Raw genomic sequence first — 21,436 nt, forward strand, 5'->3', positions numbered from 1 at the left:
ACACAGTACTGTTAAAGTCTGGAGTTACACCTCATTGCTTTATACTTTGTTAGGTGCTAGTTTGCTAGTCTTACCTTAAGGCTATCACGGCCTAGAATAACTGAAGATCTACACAGACATAAGTGTTATTTATTGAAACATGCAAACATAAATAGAAATATAGAGTATAAGGCAATTCTAACAAGTCAATATTTGGTATGACCACCTTTATTCTTCAACACAGCCTGAACTCTCAAGGCTAAGTAGTCTTCAGGAATGGTTCTCCAGGCTTCTTGAAGGACATTCAAACCTCTTCCTTATATGTTGGCTGCTTTTTATTCGGATATCTGTCAACATGATTCCCACACTGCTTCAATAATATAAAGATACAGGTCTGGGGAAGCCAATTCGTGTTCCACTGTGTGTTTTTTCTGTTTATGTAAGCTTTTATTATACTGGCAGTGTGTTTGGGATCATTGTCCTTTTGAAAAGTTGTTGCCAATGAGATGGTTTACAGATGATGTTGCATGTTGGATCAAAACAGTAGTACTTTGCTCATCATAATTTCGTTGGTTTTGAAAAGCTCCAACACCACAGGCTGAAATGCTGCTCCAACCATGACAGAGCTTCCATGGTGTTTTACAGATGGCTGTGGACCCCACTTGTACCTCTCTCCTGACCTCCTCTGTATGTATTGATGACAATTTCAGTAAAACATGACAAATTTGGATTCGTGACTCCATAAGAACTGTTACCACTAATTTTCAGTCCAGTTCTTGTGTATTTTGGCATACCTCAGCCTATTCTCCCAGTTTTCTTTCTTTAAGAATGGCTTTTTGACAGCCACGCTTCAGATGACACATTTCTGATCAAGTCTGATCTTTTGGTCCCGTTTCAGGTCTTTGTTGGATTTGTTCATGGACACGACTTTCAGATACTGTTCATTTGCTGTAAATAGCCTTTAGGCCTGCCACTTCTTTTGTCCTCTGCTTGTCCATTTTTTTTTTCACAGATTGAAATAAAGAAAAATGAACAAATAATGTTTTCATGAAAATCTGATATTAACAGGGTGCCCAAAGACATGATTTCAAACTGACTCTTTGCTGGGTTTAATGTCACATGTGACACAACAGTGAACTTTCTTATCAGTGTTAAAACCATTAATGTGAAAATGCTCAGGTACAAGGACTGGACTGAAAATGAGTGAAAAAGCAGCCAATGTCCAAAGAAAAACCCATCAGAAAGCCTGAAGATGTATTATTGTCTCCTTGGAAGCAAAATATGAAGAAATGGGAGATGGCTCAAGGGTTTTGCGTATTTCCTGCTGGATGGGTCGGATATATGACTACGAGCCTGTCGCCTTGACAGTGATGGTGACGCTGACTGGCTCATTATCGTCTCCAGAGGGAGGGGCTTGGCTGGTGGTTGTTAGGGTGGCACTCATAGGTGAAGAAGTGAGGGGTGAAGATGCCCGGGGTAAAGCCATGGCTGGACCTGCAAAACATCAAAGTTCAGCAGATAAGACAGATGTGCATTACGATTTTTAGGCCTGCTGACGGTTGAAACATCTGCTTAGAGATATTCCATCACTTCCATGTGGGCCATCAGCAACGTCCTATATGGGTCTATATGTGTGTTTATAGGTGTATGGTCATTTAGGGTAGCTCATCTTGCCTAGGCTGGATGATCCACCAATCTCCTCTATTCCTCCCTCTGACGTGCTGACCACTTCATCCTCTGGGAAGTTGATGTTTTCCCTTGACTGGCTGTGCTGCCTGGAAGCAGGAAATGTTAAAACGCCATGTCTGTAGCAATAACTGCAAACAGGAAATCATTAATTCTTGGTTTTATAGACATATATCTAGATACTCACCTGCCAAATAACAAGTCATGTAGTCCTGGTGGAAAGAAGACGACATTAACATCACAGTGATTTTAAACAGATCAGCAGGATATTGGTGCTCATGTGCGGTGGACTCACGAGGGTTGTTGTTGCGGTTGCGGATTATGTACATGAGCAGCAGAACCGTAAGAATGGCTGCAAAGAGCATCCCACCAATAGCCGCTCCAATCACAGCAGGGTACACATTGTAGCGTGGTTCAGCTGCAACACATCATAGTTACAGATTGCAAAAAAGTTCATATCTGTCAGAACACCGCAGCTACATCCAGGAGCTCGAGTGGTTCTCAACCCAGGTCAGTGTATGTCATGATTTGAAAACATCACTTTACTATTATCCTGTAAATAAATGTTGCTTAGGTTCTTCTTTAAAAGGAGCTCTGTTGAACAGAACAACGTGGATTCATTCATTCATTCATACAAGGGTTGAAAACCACTGAACCATCCTACCATGTTACAGTTCTAGTCAGATGTTTACATCTACTCATCGGGGGCATGAATCTCATGATAAATTAAGGGTTTTAATGATTTATTTGAACTGTTCTTTTTTCAGGGTGGAAGGATTGTACAGCATACATCTTTAATGACTAAAAAAACAAGAATTAGGTGCACAATTTTCTTTTTTTCTGTAATCAACAGAAATTAGCCTGTGTTAGCCTGTTTCATCTGCATTTTCAACCATGTAGCTGCTGATTAATGATGAAAATAAAGAATTTGGAGGTAGTCCTCCTTCTTCACTATTCCACCCACTTTATGAACTTTATGTGCCACCATTGACGTCTGGCACAGTGCTCTTAGCTTTGAAAGTCTCACCTTTACTCCAAACATACCTCTTAGTCATTGTGGTCAAATAGTTACCTTTAGTGTGGACAGTGATACTGGTGTTCCAGCAGTTTCTAGTTAATGGGAGGCTTGAGCCTTGTTGGTTCCTGGGTTGTTCCTGAACAACATAACCAATTTCCTCTGATCTGAGGGTGACCGTTTGGGTTTTCTTTGCGTCCTTGGCAAAGTGGAGGCACATCAGAATAACTTGTACTTATGCACTCTTGTTTGAACCAATGATCTTAGAATCTGTTTTAGAAATGGCTCTAAGAGACTTTCCGAACTGCAAATCTCTTCACTGAATTTCTTGGACTTTCTTGTTGTTGTGAGTATTAGTCAACCCAGGGAGTGCCCTCAGATGTAATAATTCTTTATTACATCAGTAATAAAGACATATGCTGCACCATCATACAAGCCTATAAAAAGAAAAAATCAAAGAAATTGCTGAAACCCAAAATTACATTCATGCCAATGATCAGTGTATGAAAATCTGACCATAACTGCACAGGTTTCTCTGCAACCTAAATAAAACAAATGGCTTATTCAGAACAGTTTCCTGCAATAATATAATACAAAGTGGCACATTTATCACACAGGATGAATTCGAGGGAAGATCAGGAGGACAGAAAAGAAGAAAGTAACAAGGAAGTGAGGGAAAGGTGTGTAAGCATGAGGTATGTGTCGTTGTTTGCATGTGTTTTTGTTTGAGTCTTTCACCTGAGTGGATAACAAAAACAAAAAAACACCACAGTTAGACACATTAATCATAACACAACATTAAAGATTGTATCTCATAATTAGCAATGCTGCTTGAAAGAATCTTTTATATTCCTGTATAAAAATAACCTGAAGCATCATCTGATTTTAACACGAGTGTAAAAAAAGACAACACAGTTAAGCAAATGACACAAAAATATTATCTACCACCTAGGCAGATCCTAATGAACAGACAGTACACAAATAATGGGAATAATAAGTCTTTGTTTTACTCCATCGAAGTGGTTGAACATCAACGCAAGGTGTGCAATAACGCCCTCTTTCACATTCATGAGTAAATAAGCAATCATGGTGTGCTTGGCTGTTCAAAAAGAACTCTGTCCAGAGCACATAAGAGTCCTGTTGGTGTGATATTTGGCCCACTGTGTGAGAACAAAATAGATGCTTAATAGATGGTTTAACTGTATTTTAATTGTATTTTAATTGTAAATTGCGTGTTTGGAGAAAAGAGATCACTTCGTTCCCGCCTGTTATGAGAAAGTTGCAGCAAGATGAGGATCCTGTTCGATCACAAATTGATTTAATGCTAGTTTTTTTTTAACGGGTAAAGTAAAAGTCCCAATTTTAAGCCAATTTCTTGTATGCCAGACCGATGTTTAAGGTGCAGTTACTTCTGCATAATGTTAGGTCTGTACAGAAAGCAATGTTTCACATACCTTTGTCAGTCACAGTTGGATTGGATCGTCTTCCTCAGTAAAGAACTGATCATTAATATGTTTGTATCATTTGTTTAATTGGGGTCTTATCTACTTTTAGAGCTCATCGTGATCATGTTTTATGGCATGTTAATGGAGAAGTTTGAAACTGAACACACCTTTCAGAACAGTTATTATTACATCTATATGCATCATCTATATTACATATTATATATTACATGTTATTTTACTTCATCTTTGTGATTTTGCCTCTTTTTATTTAAGCTTAACAAGCTGAAAATGCCCGTCTCTTTGCTAAAAGTCTCATATGTCTCACATTTCCTGTACCTGGTGTCTTTGGAGTAGAAGGGTGTCCCACAGTGCGGTGGTTCACCGGTATGATGCGAAACTGGTAGGTAACCGTTGGCGTCAGGCTCCCCACTGTATAAATCCTGACAGCTGGATCCTGGAGGATGTTACGGTACCAGACTACGGGACCAACTTTCTCCTCCTTCCCACTTCCTTTCCTTTGTGGTTGCTCAGACATATTTCGGTGCTCCAGGAAGAAACCTGTCCAGCCTCCAACTTCCTGGTTCTTCACCACCCACTCCAGCTCCACCTCATTACGCTGCCGACTGGTGTACATCACTCTGACCAGGGTTGCATTGGGTGGCATGGGGTACTCTACAGAGATAACACAAACAGAAATATCCTCATCTGTATGACTTCTTTGTGATGACCACTTGTAACTTTTTATATAGCTCATCGACTTTCATGCTGACTGTAACTTTATGGACAATAATTGTACAAACATCAGAGGTGTTATAGTATTCTGATCTTACACTCAGCAAGAAAGTAATTTAGAATTAAACATAGATTAATAATTCTTACTCTTGATGACTAAAGTGATATTGATTTCGGTTCCTCCCACTGCGTTGGAAGTGGAGCACCTGTACTCGCCGCTGTCTTGAGTTTCATCTGTGTCTCTCACAGTCAGATTGGCCCATGCAGACGTTCTCAGAAGCATGTACTTTGAGGTATCTTGCACACCGACACCCTGATTATTAAACCAGGTGATTTCATTGACAGGAAGGTAGTTGTCTCTCAGACTGCAGGTAAGCTGAACGTCGCTCCCCTCGTACACAGACACGACTCTGCGCTGTGTCTGCAGCACTGGTGCCTCTACGTGTGACAATGTACAGACTAATTATTTAACAATTTATATCTGCTATTTGTTGTACAGTGAGAATGTGCACTCACCCAGTGTGAGTCTGCAGGTCTTGGTTTGGACCAGAAGTGGGTGTTTAGCGTGGCAGGTGTAAGGTTTCCCACTGCGAGCTGTGCCATAGTGGAGGATCAGGATGTTGAAGGTTTGTTCCCCACCTTTGCTCTGACCTTCGGGGCCCTCCCACCACACCAAGGCTTTCGGGGCCCCTCCCTCCCAGGAGCAGGACAGCGTCAAGTATTGTTTGTCTTTAGTCACATAAGCAAAACACAGTGGCTCTGCAGGGGGAATATCTGATGAAGGAGAGGAGAGATATAAACACATTCAGATACATGATCACAAAACTGCCACTAACTTATCTTTTACTGTTTGTTGACATTGCTGCACTCACATGTGCGTGTGCTGCACTGTGTCGACTGTTTCAGGGCAGGATGGGAGCCCAGGCATGTAAACAAACTGTTATTAGAAGTCAGTCCTCCAGAGGGCAGCATGATGGTAGTGCTGGAGGCTGAACTTGTTAGCTGGGCTGTGTTGGACTGATCTTGTATCAGGTCTCCAGTCCAGTGGAGGGAAGGTGAGGGGAATCCACCAGGCCAGGAGCACAGCAGCCGCAGAGAGGTGTGATTCAGAGCCGGCTCCACAGAACAGGACGGGGAGCCATCAGGGGGGTCTGTGGGGATATGATAGAGGTAACAAGGTAATGATGTGCCGAGTGGAGTAAACTGATGTCATCAGGGCCCGGAACCTTTTTTTTTTTTCCAACTATTGCTACATTGTTAAGGATGTTTGGTTAAAATAACTATACATAAATTATCGAAGAAGAGATATGTTGTTATGATTTTGCTGTTTTTTTCTTTTGTTGGTGGTGGAGTTCTTCTGAAAATGTAATCTTAGCAAATAGCAAAAACATAAGACGTGTGCAAAACCAAAAGTAGGGAGAGTGAATGACGTGCTTGCCATGATTGTGACGTCACAGTGAGATACCTGCCAGAGAGTCCCATCAACTTCCAAGATGGTCCAAACAGGAGAACAGCTCAGCAAGCTTTCCATTATCTGCTGTATGTGTGTGTGTGTGTGTGTGTGTGTGTGTGTGTGTGTGTGTGTGTGTGTGTGTGTGTGTGTGTGTGTGTGTGTGTGTGTGAGTGAGACAGAGTTTGAAGGTGTTTAAGCTTTTGAAATAAGTATATCAGATGAATGTGCTGAATGGAGTCAGAAGACATTCAGAAAAAGAAACTGAAAAGGATTCTGCATTAAGTGAAATGTTCAGGGAGATGTTTCTAGGTCAGAGATCCTGGGTGAAAATCAAAGATGTTTAACCTCCTAGGACCTGGCATCCACATATGTGGACATCACATTTTGGGTTGTCTAGACCAAAAAACGTAATTTTGCTCTACAAGGGCCTGATATCCACTTATGAGGACATTATACTGCCCCTGTTTTATCAAAATTAAAAACGAATATCCTCATATGTGGCTCTCTTTTTCTTAGGAACAAAAAATTCCAGTGATTCTTTGTTTTTACATTCATCGGGTCCCAATATGCCCAAATATCAAAGAGAAATTAAAAATACATGCCATGGAAGAGTTTGGGTCTTAGGAGTTTAAGCTGTTGATAGTATTGTACTGAAAATGTCAAATCTGAACAGTTTGATCACATTTGACTCTTTTACACTCCTTGCAGTAACAAGAGAACAATAGGCTTTAGGGTAGAATTGACAGAGGAGTAAGATGCTTAATAGCATGATCAGAGATCAGAGGTCACACTCACAGTAGACGGTCAGGCTGATGGTTTTTTTGGAGCGGGTGTTAAGGTAGGTGTTCAGAGCCAAGCAGGCGTAGTCGCCAGTGTGCATGCGGAGGATCTTGGTGATGGTGAGCTGCGGCCCGCTGTAGACCTGTGAGTTGTTGTAGAACCAGACATACTGACTGGCTGGATTGGACTGGGCCTGACACAGCAAAGAAACAGTCTCTCTCTCCAAAGCCGAGTAACCCCGCTCTGTTATACTGTACGGAGTTACGTTTATCTGAGGAATGTCCGGGCCGACTGAGGAGAAAAATCATTGCTGTGAAATTTAATGTGATGGACCTTCTGCTTCATTTAAAAATTGTCCACAAAAGCTGACTCATAACAAAATGTTTCATCCAAGTTAGTTTAGATTCACAAGATGACATTTTCTCTGAGAGTGACAAATGCTGATGATGCACAGTTTACCTGTAATTTACTGATTACTCACACAGAAAATGCCAAAGACAAGTTTAAATTACACAGAAAATATCAAAGTCATACCAATTTCTGTTTCTTTAAGACTGTAACTTAAACCACTGTCTTATTCTTTTTGCTTCTTTTTAAAAAAAAAAAAGTTTTACAAAAATCTCCATATTGATCCAACTTCCTCAACTTACAGATGGTGTCCAGCCACAAGCGGTTGGAGCTTTCACTGTTAACTGCGTTGCTGGCCACACAGCGGTACCAGCCGGTGTGGTTGCGGTTGACGTCGGTCACATTGATAACACTGCTGTCGCCCTGTGCGATGATCGTGATGTTACCACTGCGGGTTTCATGTTGCCACACGTACTGGATCGGTCCAGTCCCATTTTCCAAATTGCAGCGCATCCACATTGTAGATCCTTCCACTGGAGATACTTCACTCAGCGAGAGGTAAGGCTTAGTGACGGGGACTGCATTGGCGGCGAAGAAACACAGTGTTCAGTAACTGGAAAGATCATTTTACAAACAGAACAAAGCTGCAAGTTCCCACAAGCAGCAACATTGGAGATTGAACATGAGACCAGTGTCAAAAGGGGCCCTACAAAGGGGCCCTATGGCTAATTTTTTACTTTCTCCTGCCTTTACTTATGCTAATTTCGATTACAAAACAGGAGCTCACCACTGTTAGCATTTAACATTTTCAATGCAGTCATTTGACAAAATAATGTTTCCTTTTCGGTATTTAATCTAACAGCTTTTCTACAGTCTCTGCTCCAGTCGAAGTGAATGAATTTTTTAGCAATAGTTCTTTCATGTCTACCATATTGCACTTAATGAGCTTCTCAAACATATTTCTTGGGTGGTTGGTGATGTTTCCTGGAGGTTGCTGACTCTCACTTGTGGAATCTGGTTGCAAAGAAAGTGCTACACCAAAACCCTCTGTGTGATTGCTTTGGTTGCTATCAGAGTGCCACAGTTGCTTGTAGTTTTTTGTGTTTGTCTGCAAGTATCCACTAACTACTAGCTAAGTTGCAGTTGGTCAAGGCCTATGTCACTTAGGCCTTCTTCATGTGATCCTACATTGAAAACTTGATTGTTAAACATTTAAATTTGCTGACAAGTTAATTGTGTGGTTAGTGGTCACCTGTCTGCAAAACCTCAATACCGTTTATGGAGGCACTTGCCAAACAAGCTAGTTTACATAAGCTGGGCCTCCACCCCCTTATCCTAAAATTCCTATTTTGTGGGCTTGAAAAAACAAGCTCACCCTTTAAAAAGGGTGAGAAATAATCGGTAGTGCCTGTATTCATCTTTTGTATGCAGTCTATGGTCCCTCTATGGCCAGCCTTAATACAAAGCTATAATCTCCTGATTATAGGGAATTGTGTTTTAGACTTTTATAATCTAAATCGTCTTTGCCAAATAAAGTAAAGAAGCCTTTATTTCATAAAGTTTTAAAATGCTCTGTTCAAAAGACCAACAAATAATCAAAAGACAAAGCAGCACATGCTGAACAGTAGAGTTTCTTAGTTGATAAAAGTCAAAAAAAGAGAGAAATATCTACAGATTTTTATTTTCAGTTGTTCCATCTCTTCCTCTTTCTCTCCAATGCACATGGCAACAGGGATAGTAATACACTGTATAATAATTTAGGATAATACACCCAAGTAAACACAACAAGTCTACTGTCCTATTTTGGAATAAGACAAATTAGCCATGCTGGAGAAATTGGGCAACAAGACTGAATGTCAGTCTCTGTTTCAGCTATAAACTGACTAAAAATTTGTAGCATTCATGACAGCAGGAAGTCTTACCTCGGACAATGAGATGCACGTAGTAGTAGTAGACTTTGGGCTCGTTCTCTATGTCATAGAAAGCCTGGCAGGTGAATAAGCCTTGTGCAGCCAGAGGCAGCTTCTCAATGCTTATAGCTGCACTGTTTGAGATGACAGTCAGCTGTCCCAGCGTCTCAGCCAGCTTCTGAATCTTCGGTCCTCGTCCCACATTATACACCACAGCTTTTATGCCTTCAGTACCAGGCTTGGTGAAGCTCCATATGTACATGTCAGGTACAGAAGGACCACACTCCAGGATCACGGCTTTGCCCACTACCCCATACACACTGGCGTCCTGGTACACCACCTCATACATCTGGGTGTCCTTGTACACAACCTCTCCATTGGGGTTGATCTGCAGGGCTGGTGGTGGGAAAGGATACAAAGATATGAGTGTAAAGGAACAGGAGACGCTGGTGTTGTTTACCTCGTCGGTGTTCGGTCACAGGATTGATTACACAGTGAGTCTCAGAGGCAGCATAACATTGTTACAAGTGATTCCAGGCATTTCTTTTCCTTAATTTCCACATGCAGGTTCTAAAACAGCTTTTGCTAGCATAGCCTTTCTGCTTGTTATCTACAGTGCCCTGTGACCCGTCATTTAAATCAGTAAGAACCAAATAACTGTAGATGCATCAGTGTATTTGCTGCTCACCCCAAATTTGATTACAGAAATGCCAAATATATGTTCTTGGCGAATTTTGAAATGTTATATTGAATACTTTGCATTATTTATACAGTCTACATACTGATATGTGCTTTCAGAAAATGTAAATGTATGACATGCAAGTATTCAAATCCTACATTTTTGCAACAGCATTCCAGATCATGAAGAATTCACTTCTCTTAATTTGCTGTTTTAAAGGATGTTTAAAAAGTAGGGGTTTAAATGAATCCACAGACACTGGAAAACTCTTACCATTTGACCCCAAAGTGACCAGACTGGTAGTTAGATATAGAATGGCCAGTCCTAGCAGTGGAGCCACCATGGTATCATGATGATCCCGAGTCCAACAACCTCTTTACTCCAAAAAAATGTGGAAAAGATCAAAAGGTGAAGCCTAACTGATCATTACAGCCCTCCTTCAGATGCCTGATGTTCCGTCTTTCGTACTCTCTGATCTGCAGGTCTTCTTGGAGATTCCAGTGCATTCAACTGAGAGTAGGAAGGGACGGAGGGTCAGTAAACTGATTTAGGCTCAATTATTAATGTGTTTTCCTTTCTCTCTATCCCTCTATCCTTCTTTCTTTCTCCTGCTGGGTTAGAATAACACACTGACACCGAGACCATCTATTATACAAGAAAGCCACGTAAGTGGATGGGCTGGCCTTTCACACACACACACACACACCTGCACATTAACTAATGCAGTCACAGTTGCAGCTGAATCTGTCATTTGCGGACTTAATACCACAATCCTCTACACTGGAATTTCATACAAATTTCAGATCTCTGGAATGCCATAAACATATATCTTTATCTATATATAAAATTTCTCTCTCTATATATGTAAATGTATAAATATATACAAGACAAAAATATATAGGTGGAGAGCTCTGCAAAAACATTTATGCAGTCAGAGTACGATTAAACTGCATTTGTAATGTGCAGTCATCTTGGGTGACTTGTGAGATTAAAGGCTTCAGATTTCAAAGGTTTTATGAGGATCCAAGGAGCAGAGTAAACTCTACCAGTGGGATTAAAATCATTCAGTAAAAGTATTCAGTATTTCACCGTCATGTTGCCTCACAGCATGCTCTCATTGCATGCCAACATTTAAAAATGTAATCTCCACTTTAAAGTGGACTGCAAGAATGCACAGTCTGTCCATCAAACACTTTTATTCAGTAATTGTAACCATTTTCAACATGTTTTTATGTTTATACAAGAGCAGAATAGACTGCTTGGTGGAGCCGTGAGTATGTAATGTGAGACGTTTGTCATGAATGAATGCAGGGCGCAGATCAGTTTCCCTCACTTGGCAGACAAACAGAATGATGGAATACAGCAGGTTACTCCCTTATTTAGGGGAAACTAATCAAATGTTAAAATGCAGCTTTATCCCAGCGTGAGATTTATTTAGGGAAATTAAGGCGTCTATAGTCCCGTGCAATTAATTCCTCAGGCACAGAAATGTGCCGTTCAGAATCATAATTTCTCAAATCAGATGCAGCCTTTCACTACAACAATTTGGCTAAGAGCTCTTTTCTATTTGTTGGTTTGTTTTGTTTTTGTATTATATTTAGCATATAGACAAGAAAAGTTGGGACAGTGTCATGTTTACCACTGTGTAACATCCCCTCTTCTAACAACAGTCTGTAAACACCTGGGAGCTGAGGAGAGCAGCTGCTGGAGTTTTGTGGATATAGCTGCTTGATGATACTTCAAATGTTTTCACATCTAGACGTTTCTACTTACAAAGACATGTTGCTGCAGTAGATGCAGTATGCGGTTTGTCATTGTTTTATTGAAATATTCAGGCCTTCCCTGAAAAAGATGTCACCTGTTGCTCTAAAACCTGTATACACCTCTCAGAATTGATGGTGCTTTTTCAGCAGCCAAGTTCGTAGGCACCATGCCATCAGAGACGCAGGCTTTTAAGCTGAGTCAATGGTCAGTGACTTTATTGTCCCCAGTGGGAAATTGATTTGCAGCATGTCCACACATCAAACAACAAATACATTTTTTTTTTTTAAAAAAAAGAAGAAAAGAAAAGAAAAGAAGATAAGCACTGAAAAAAAGATGGTTCCTTTTCTCTTTGGTCCAAGGAAAAGGTGCCTATGTTTTCCCAAAAAGAATTTCAATTTTGACCCACATACATGTTCATAAACAAATTATAAAGTGTCTTATTGGTTGTTATATTTCTGTTACCTATACGTTTATGGTGACTTCCAATCAGTTTGCTTTGTCTTTTTTTTTTTAGCATTCTAAACACAGAATTCAGCATTTTGAAAGATGTTACATGATTTATGTACAGAGCCATTCAAGATGTTCTTGCCTCCATGTTGTCCAGTCATTCCCAGTGATGGACACCTTTTGATACAGCTATAAAAGATATTGTGTGTAAAGCTTCAGTCTTGACCAAATATGACCAAATTTATGTTGATGTTATGTAGAATGATACGAAACGGGTTGTAAGTCTCAATAAATAAAAAAAGCTGTTTTTTTTTTTACGTATGTGGACTACAAACACTTAATCTTCTTTGATCATCTCCAGTAACATCACCTGATATCTACAATGTTCTCTTTGCTACTGTAGTGTGCAGTGTGACTATGCCGAGATCTGTAAGGCATCAGAATAAAGGCTTAAAAAAGAGGTTTTAAAAAGATTTTTTTTTAGATCAATCATTTTACTTTAAGGGAAATCATTGAAATCATCTAAAATTGGCCTAAATTTCAAACTACTGTCGGTGAGTCCAGCACTGGCCACCCTATCCAAATCACCCTAACATCAGTTGATGCAGAAAACATCTACAAGAACTCCAAAGGTGAATCACAGAATTTTTTCAGGTAATTAGAAGCTATTGGTGTAAAAATGCACATATCCACTGATCTGAATGAGAGATGTGCCTTATAAAGTGACTTTTTCTAGTGTCTGAAACTAGGATTTCTTTCACAAATACACATTCACACTTGAATAGACACACTGGGGGCAACTCAAGGATGCTTCAACATGCAGACTTGAGGAGTTGTTTCTAATTGGTCGATGAACCACACTGTGTCCTGAGTGGTGACGCTGAATTGGATAAGCAGAAGATGGATGAGTGGATGGATGGATGGACTCAAAATATTTCTCCTATTTTATAAATAAAAAACTACAGTAGGCTGGTCAGAGTTTTCTGTATAACATTTAATTTACTGTGTCGAACATGCTTTAAATGACTGTGAGCTTTGCAGTGAAAAGTCGATGTGGGGAACTCGTAACTTTTTACTGTATTTTAAAAGAGCTCAAAAGCAAACTGTCAACAAAAATAGTCACATGTGAATTACAGCTGAAAGAGAGGGGCGTGTGACTATGAGCTCGTCGCCTTGACGGTGATGGTGACGCTGACTGGCTTGTTATCGCCTCCAGAGGGAGGGGCTTGGCTGGTGGTGGCGGGGATGGGGGTGGCAGTCATAGGTGAGGAGGTGAGGGTTGAAGCTGCTCGGGGTAAAGCCGTTGCTGGACCTGGAAAAAGACAAACATCAAAGACTATTGTTGGCATTTTGTTTTTTTCAACAAAGCTCATAATGAGGGAAAAATGAGCACATATCTATTAGAAAATGAAGTTCAGTCCAATTCATCATTTGCATCTATGCAGATGGGTAACTAAGAGTGCTGGCATTAATTATTGCTAAAAGATAAAGTCATAAAACAATCAAATAAACAACAACAACAAAATCCATAAAATAGAACCTAATGAATTGGATTTTTTTTTCATTAATTAAAAATAGAAAATAATTTAATCTGGACTCGAGACTATGAATCTATAAATGTGTCTATTCAACTTTCCTGGACTGGGTGATCCACCAGTTGCTCCCTCTGACCCACCAAACACTTAATCCTCTGGGAAGTTGATGTTTTCCTGCGACTGGCTGTGCTGCCTGCAGTCATCATCAAAGATGAAAAGGCATTACAAATAGTAATCGTTACCATCAGCGCTGCGAACTGGAAATGTTTCATTACCAGTCACCAGACACTTCATTAGGTACACCTGTTCACCTTATTGTTGAAGGGGTCCTTACCTGTGCATAAACAGGTTTTTGCCATACCTGCCAAAGCCCCGCTGCATTTGTGGCTATAAGTGTGAGTTAGAGCTGACCCGCTTAATGCTTATGTTTTCATTTTAGTAGAAGCAGCTGAGAAACAGTAGAATACAATGTCAAGCTAATGATTAAAGGCAAGGAGTAGATGTCTAAAAAGGGAAAATATATGAGTGTTGCCTCTGTGTCTAAAGGCCTTTACAAACCTAACTAGTAAAATTCATGCTAATGTTTCCAGCGTTAGTCCAAATAGTTTTTATACTCGCCTGTCTTACTAAAGTTGTTCACAGCCGTTAATTTCATATGATGAATATTCTGCATTTGTCTTTTTGGATCAAGCTCGATTTTTCTAATTTTTCAGTATAGAATAAACAGATCTCATCAGTCAGATTAATGCTTTTGGCAACAAGTGCGCTTTTAAACTCAAAACTGACTGCTTCGGGTCAATCGTCTCTAAAATGATTTCTCTGCCTCCTCAGATCTGGGCCCATCTCTGCTAACTCGAACTCAAAGTGCGCCACTGACATCCTGAAATATGTACAAAAGTGTCCATGTTGCAGTTTCAACTGCTGCATCAAACCATGAAATTGTCCCTGCTGCTCCCTTCTCTTGAGAACTGCATGAAACCTGAGTCTCAGTTCCACTTTCCTGCTTAGAAACTTCAGAAGCAGCTCATCGTCTCTTGATGTCAACCTCTTTTTTTCCCCCAAAGTTCCTCTTTTTGTTAGACTTATACTGTGTATATATACATTACAAAAACAAGTTCACATGTGAAAAATACTGAATGTGCAGGAATCTGAGGTGAGCCTTTTAAAAAAAAAAATTTTTTTTATTAGTCCGTACTATGCAAGTAACTGGGAATAAATGCTAGAATGAAAGAATCTCAAGTTCAGAGGGTCCATTACCAAGTTTACTTATTTAAAAATAAGTAATACTGTGAATACGTACTATGAGACTTTTAGTAAATAGCCACATGGGACCACCCACCAGTGGGCCTGCCATTTGCAGGTATTGACATCAATTGTCTTGTTGAACTTTATATTGCAATATCAATAGTTGAGAGCAAGAACTTTCTTTTACCAGGAAGAAACCTCTGACAGAAGCAGGCTTAGGGAAGAGCAGCCATCTGTCTTGAGTGGTTGTAGGGGTGGAGGGGAAAGAGAAAAGAGAAAGCAAACATTCCTGCTATCCAAGAGCGGCACATAAACACAGGCTGTAGCAACATAACTAAGAGCTGCTTGAGGGTTGCTTTATTTACTGCAATCTTAATCAAAAGGGAGGTAGAGCAGTTGTCCGCTTTCTGATTCTGGAAATTCTCAGAATCAGAAATAAGCCTTGAAACGGAGCTTGAAGGCCTCTATCGGGATGATATAGTACAAAAAGAGTTTAGAATTTAATAGAGCCTGATTATTCAGGCTCGTTCTTTCCAGTCCTTGTTATTACTCTTGCTGCAGTGTTTTGAATCAGCTGACAGCTAAAAGTATAAGCAGAAAAGACTCACTAATATTTACAAATGCAGGATGAAGAGCTCCATTCGGGCATCTCTTGACGGTGGCGTTTTGTACAATTTGGAAGGCACAGAACTAGAAAAAACTGAAGAAATTATATATCTGCTGAGTACAGAATGCCTTGTTTTTCCCCTGGAGGACCTGACATGATGGGGCAGGTGACCTCTATAAGCTGTAGAAACACCCCCAACCTGAGTCAATTTCTTTTAGATGTTTCTTACTGTTAGGAAGTTTTTTCTTACCATTGTAGCCAAGTGATTGCTCACAGGGGGTCATTTGATTTTGGGGTTTTCTCTCTATTATTGTAAGTTCTTTACTTTACAATATAATGCTACTCGAGGCAACTGCTGTTGTTATTTGGTGCTGTATAAATAAAATAGAATTGGACTGAATTGAACTAAAAAGCACTGGATGATGTTTTCAAGACCTTACTTAACTTGTTACCCCTTGAACATCTCTTGAGTACCTTTAATAACAAGTTTTGACACCTGAGTAATGATCAATAAAGACATGGTTTGATGATCATTAGAATAGATTCTGTGTTTTCCCGAGGTTATCCCTTGCAAGCTGTACAAGCAGAGGTTACCCACAATAACTTCTGATGAACATGTAGCCGTTTTGTTCTGGAAACAAGACTGAAACATAACAGAAATGGTTCAGGTCAGAAAATATCACAGAGAATTCAGACAGATTGGAAAGTAAAAGATGGTCCAACCCAATACTACCAGTGTGTACCTAATAAAGTGCCGGGTGAAGGTTGCAACAGATACACATATACTTACAAGCCAAACAGCAAGTCATGGAGTCCTGGGGGAAGATACAGAGTATTAAAGCTACATAATGTTGCTTTATGCACAGGTCAGCAAGATGCTGGTGGTGGTCATGTGTGTGGAGGACTCACGAGGATTGATGCTGCAGTTACGGAGGATGAACATGAGCAGCAGAACAGTGACAATGGCTGCAATCATCCCACCAATAGCTGCTCCAATCACAGCGGGGTACAAATTGTTGCGTGGTTCCACTAAAACACATCAGAGTTAAACATTGCGAAGGAGCTGAGCTCTGTGAAAACACATCTGCAAAGTGATAAGCGTTCACCGTACCGTTATCCCATAATAGGAATGACTACTAGGTTCCACATTAATGTAAACTCTGTTGAACTAGAGTATTGTGGGTTAATTTTTCAGATACATTTTAATACATTTTTGTTAAAGCCCCCCACCCACTTTGCCCAATTCTTTGCCAGTCTCATATGTCTCGCATTTCCTGTACCTGGTTTCTTTGGAGTAGAAGGGTGTCCCACAGTGCGGTGGTTCACCGGTATGATGCGAAACTGGTAGGTAACCGTTGGCGTCAGGCTCCCCACTGTATAAATCCTGACAGCTGGATCCTGGAGGATGTTACGGTACCAGACTACGGGACCAACTTTCTCCTCCATCCGCTCACTTGAAGAGTCATTCCCACTTCCTTTCCTTCGTGGACGCTCAGACAACCATCGGTGCTCCAAAAAGAAACCTGTCCAACTTCCTGCTTCCTCATTCTCCACCACCCACTCCAGCTCCACCTCATTACGCTGTCGGCTGGTGTACATCACTCTGACCAGGGTTGCATTGGGTGGCATGGGGTACTCTTATACACACATAAAACAAACATAAATAAATATGACTTCGATATGACATCAATCCAGTTTGTATATCTAATCAATTAATGTGTGGATTTCCATTAAATAATGTGTAGTCAATTCTCAGACTACTAATTACTTTTAAGTAATACTTCTATTACCAATATATTAAACTGGAGATATTAACCCCTCGGCTGAATTTAGACAGTGAAAGCATTGTCTAAACTGCACAAAAGTAAAAAGTGAAAGAATGAGTTTTCCATGTTGTTTTTTTGTGTATTGAATTCTGATTTAAGGTGTTTTTAACTGGAAAATATCAGGAGAAGAAGTCGACACATTTCCCTCTCGCTTCACATCTTTATTCTAAGCTGACTGAGATTCATATGCTGTACAGACTCAAGGAATGTAATACAGTTCTCAACAGGGAAATTATTCAACAAGCCCAAAAAAGATCAGAAAAATAAAACAGGTCCTTACTCTTGATGACTAAAGTGATATTGATTTCGGTTCCTCCCACTGCGTTGGAAGTGGAGCACCTGTACTCGCCGCTGTCTTGAGTTTCATCTGTGTCTCTCACAGTCAGATTGGCCCATGCAGACGTTCTCAGAAGCATGTACTTTGAGGTATCTTGCACACCGACACCCTGATTATTAAACCAGGTGATTTCATTGACAGGAAGGTAGTTGTCTCTCAGACTGCAGGTAAGCTGAACGTCGCTCCCCTCGTACACAGACACGACTCTGCGCTGTGTCTGCAGCACTGGTGCCTCTACGTGTGACAATGTACAGACTAATTATTTAACAATTTATATCTGCTATTTGTTGTACAGTGAGAATGTGCACTCACCCAGCGTGAGTCTGCAGGTCTTGGTTTCGACCAGAAGTGGGTGTTTAGCGTGGCAGGTGTAAGGTTTCCCACTGCGAGCTGTGCCATAGTGGAGGATCAGAATGTTGAAGGTTTGTTCCCCACCTTTGCTCTGACCTTCGGGGCCCTCCCACCACACCAAGGCTTTCGGGGCCCCTCCCTCCCAGGAGCAAGACAGCATCAAGTATTGTTTGTCTTTAGTCACATAAGCAAAACACAGTGGCTCTGCAGGGGGAATATCTGATGAAGGAGAGGAGAGATATAAACACATTCAGATACATGATCACAAAACTGCCACTAACTTCTCTTTTACTGTTTGTTGACATTGCTGCACTCACATGTGCGTGTGCTGCACTGTGTCGACTGTTTCAGGGCAGGATGGGAGCCCAGGCATGTAAACAAGCTGTTATTAGAAGTCAGTCCTCCAGAGGGCAGCATGATGGTAGTGCTGGAGGCTGAACTTGTTAGCTGGGCTGTGTTGGACTGATCTTGTATCAGGTCTCCAGTCCAGTGGAGGGAAGGTGAAGGGAATCCACCAGGCCAGGAGCACAGCAGCCGCAGAGAGGTGTGATTCAGAGCCGGCTCCACAGAACAGGACGGGGAGCCATCAGGGGGGTCTGTGGGGATATGATAGAGGTAACAAGGTAATGATGTTTAAAGTGCGGTGAAATCAAGGCCCAAGAAAGATGTTGTGTATTTACAATGTTGGGCATGAGTAAGTTATAAAATTATTTGATTATATACACATATTTTGGGAAGCTGAGTTCAGGTTCATGAGCAACACCCAGGCCTGATTACTGACAGAACCAGAAGCTGCTTTACTGGAATCTGTCTGACAAAGTGAAGTAGGCGAAAAAAATCTCAGATAGCAACACATCAAAGTTCTAAAGAAACTCAAGAACAGATGAGAAACAACGTCACTGACATCTATCTGTCTGGAAAGGGTTACAAAGCTACTTCTAAGTATTTCGGATTCCAGCGAGTTATCCACAAATAACAAATCAAAACTTGGAACAGTGATGAAACTTCCCAGATGTAGCAGGCCTACCAAAATTACTCCAGTAGTGCATCAACAACTCATCCAGAAAGTCACAAAAGAACCCAGAAAAACATCTAAAGAAATCGAGGCTTCACTTTCCTCAGTAAAGGTCAGATTTCATGATTTAACAACAGCAAAGAGACTAGGCAAAAATGCTCCAAGGAGAAAACCACTCCTGACCAAAAAGGATCACAAAAGCTTGTCTCACATTTGACAATCACAAAACACGTTAAAATGGGTTAGGAGTCGCCTTGGAGTGGGCTATAGCAATGAAATGGCCATTATATTTCTCTACCATATTTGTCCAATAAACATGGAGCATGGTCTGTCTTTGTAGAAACTGAGGTGTGGCACTTCTGCTTCTTGTTATTTCTTATTGACATCTTTAATTAGTATCTGAGTCAGACGTCATCCCCATACTGTGTTCATCCCCACAGCCAAGGATGAATTAAAACAAAGGAACCTATGAGGATTTCTGCATTATGGTAAATGTTAAATGGCCTGTATTTATATAGCGCTTTACCAGTCCCTAAGGACCCCAAAGCGCTTTACATATCCAGTCATCCACCCATTCACACACACATTCACACACTGGTGATGGCAAGCTACATTGTAGCCACAGCCACCCTGGGGCGCACTGACAGAGGCGGAGAGGTTTAATTACAGGAGAGGTTTAATTGAAAGTGAAATGATCATAATGGTTAGAGGTCAGAGGTCACACTCACAGTAGACAGTCATGCTGATGGTTTTTTTGGTGCGCGTGTTGAGGTAGGTGTTCTGTGCCAAACAGGTGTAGTCGCCAGCATCCACACGGAGGATCTTGGTGATGGTGAACTTCTGCCCGGTGTAGACCTGCGAGTTGTTGTAGAACCAGACGTACTGACTGGCTGGATTGGACTGGGCCTGACACAGCAAAGAAACAGCCTCCGTCTCCAGAGCTGTGTAGCCCTGCTTTACTGTACGAGGTGGAGTCACATCTATTTGAGGAACATCTGGGCCAACTGATGAGAAAACGTAGCAGTGCATGTAAGATATACAAGAAACAAACAACTTATGCTGAAAGCAGAGCAAGAAAATGTTGTTAAGAGCTAAAATTCAAACCAGGGTACAATGAAAAGTTTTATCATGTGATCCATGTAGGATCACACACAAAATTACTGCATCCTGTTGCCATTAGGTCACCAACTGTGGCGGTCATTTGTTGTAAAGCAGCTATAATGCCAAAAATTACTCACTCAGTCTGATCAGAAAAAATAAGCCATTGACCAAAATATCATGATTTTGGTCGTTTTTTCTTTTATCCAGTGATTCCCTACCTCAGCTTCAATACTTACAGATGGTGTCCAGCCACACGCGATCTGATGTCTGGCTGTTGATATTGTTGCTGGCGACACAGAGGTACCAGCCGGTGTGGTTGCGGTTGACGTTGGTGACGTTGATGATGCTGTTGTTGCCCTGTGCAAATGTTGTGACGTCTTCACTGCTGGTTTCACGTTGCCACACATACCGGATCGGTTCAGTCCCATTTTCCACATTGCAGCGCATCCACATTGAAGATCCTTCCACTGGAGAAGTATCACTCATCAGGATGTAAGGCTTATTGACGGGGACTACAATGAAGATGAATAACACAGATGTGTCTGGATGTTAACAGTCAGTAGTAGAACTGAAGGGCAGTAAACAAACACTAAAAAGATGATCTTATAATTTCATTTCCAGTATGTGTAAACCTTTGGCCAATCAGGACACCAAACTGAGAAAGAGGCTCAAAGTTTCTCGAATAGTATAGGTTTAATCTGATGTGGGCATGTTAATACAAAATGACTAATAAATGCTGATGCAGTGATACTATTTTATGAAGATAAAGGGACATGTGTATACCATTTGTCATTATGCTCAGACTTAACCAGTCATGTTTTGCAGAGTTCAAAGGACAAATTGTTGTCGCTGAGATTTTTTTTAATAGATCAAGTAAAGACAACTCTTAAATGGTCAGCTTTAGAGGCACAATGAACCTTAAAAATTAAAAAAAACAAAAAAACCCCAGCTTATGAACACTGATAAGATCATTTTGAATATATTTGTACTGCTGTATAATTTTGGGTAGTAAGACATCACATATAGATTTTTTAGCTGGTGGTCAGTTATTGCATGTGTTGTATCAAAGGACCTCAGATGCTGATTTTAAAATCATGTTAGTTTACTGAAAGATAGATAATTTGTTTCCAGGTGGAAGGAACACTCCAAATAATTTCCCGTGTATACAAATGTGACTCTGC

General features: G+C 40.7%; 2 protein-coding genes across 2 annotated transcripts; both read right to left on the reverse strand.

Moving 5' to 3' along the window:
- Positions 1 to 113: 113 nt before the first annotated feature.
- Positions 114 to 20,891, reverse strand: vsig10l2 (V-set and immunoglobulin domain containing 10 like 2). The gene is made up of 14 exons (XM_080307097.1): positions 20,492 to 20,891; positions 19,883 to 20,158; positions 18,457 to 18,735; positions 18,101 to 18,358; positions 7,741 to 8,016; positions 7,106 to 7,381; positions 5,730 to 6,008; positions 5,374 to 5,631; positions 5,005 to 5,295; positions 4,462 to 4,797; positions 1,961 to 2,083; positions 1,853 to 1,877; positions 1,654 to 1,754; positions 114 to 1,473 (listed from the first exon to the last, which is right to left on the reverse strand). Exons 1-14 carry the CDS (start codon positions 20,739 to 20,741, stop codon positions 1,325 to 1,327), a joined length of 3,177 nt encoding a protein of 1,058 aa, XP_080163223.1. The 5' UTR covers positions 20,742 to 20,891; the 3' UTR covers positions 114 to 1,324.
- LOC113030873 (V-set and immunoglobulin domain-containing protein 10-like 2) lies at positions 13,212 to 18,094 on the reverse strand. Its single transcript, XM_080307096.1, has 5 exons — positions 17,732 to 18,094; positions 16,906 to 17,262; positions 16,535 to 16,654; positions 16,416 to 16,440; positions 13,212 to 13,966 (listed from the first exon to the last, which is right to left on the reverse strand). The coding sequence occupies exons 1-5, from the start codon at positions 17,865 to 17,867 to the stop codon at positions 13,921 to 13,923; spliced, it is 684 nt and encodes a 227-aa protein (XP_080163222.1). The 5' UTR covers positions 17,868 to 18,094; the 3' UTR covers positions 13,212 to 13,920.
- Positions 20,892 to 21,436: the final 545 nt, after the last annotated feature.

This window comes from Astatotilapia calliptera, chromosome 10 (assembly GCF_964374335.1).
Source record: "Astatotilapia calliptera chromosome 10, fAstCal68.1, whole genome shotgun sequence".
In the NCBI taxonomy this organism is placed as follows: Eukaryota; Metazoa; Chordata; class Actinopteri; order Cichliformes; family Cichlidae; genus Astatotilapia; species Astatotilapia calliptera.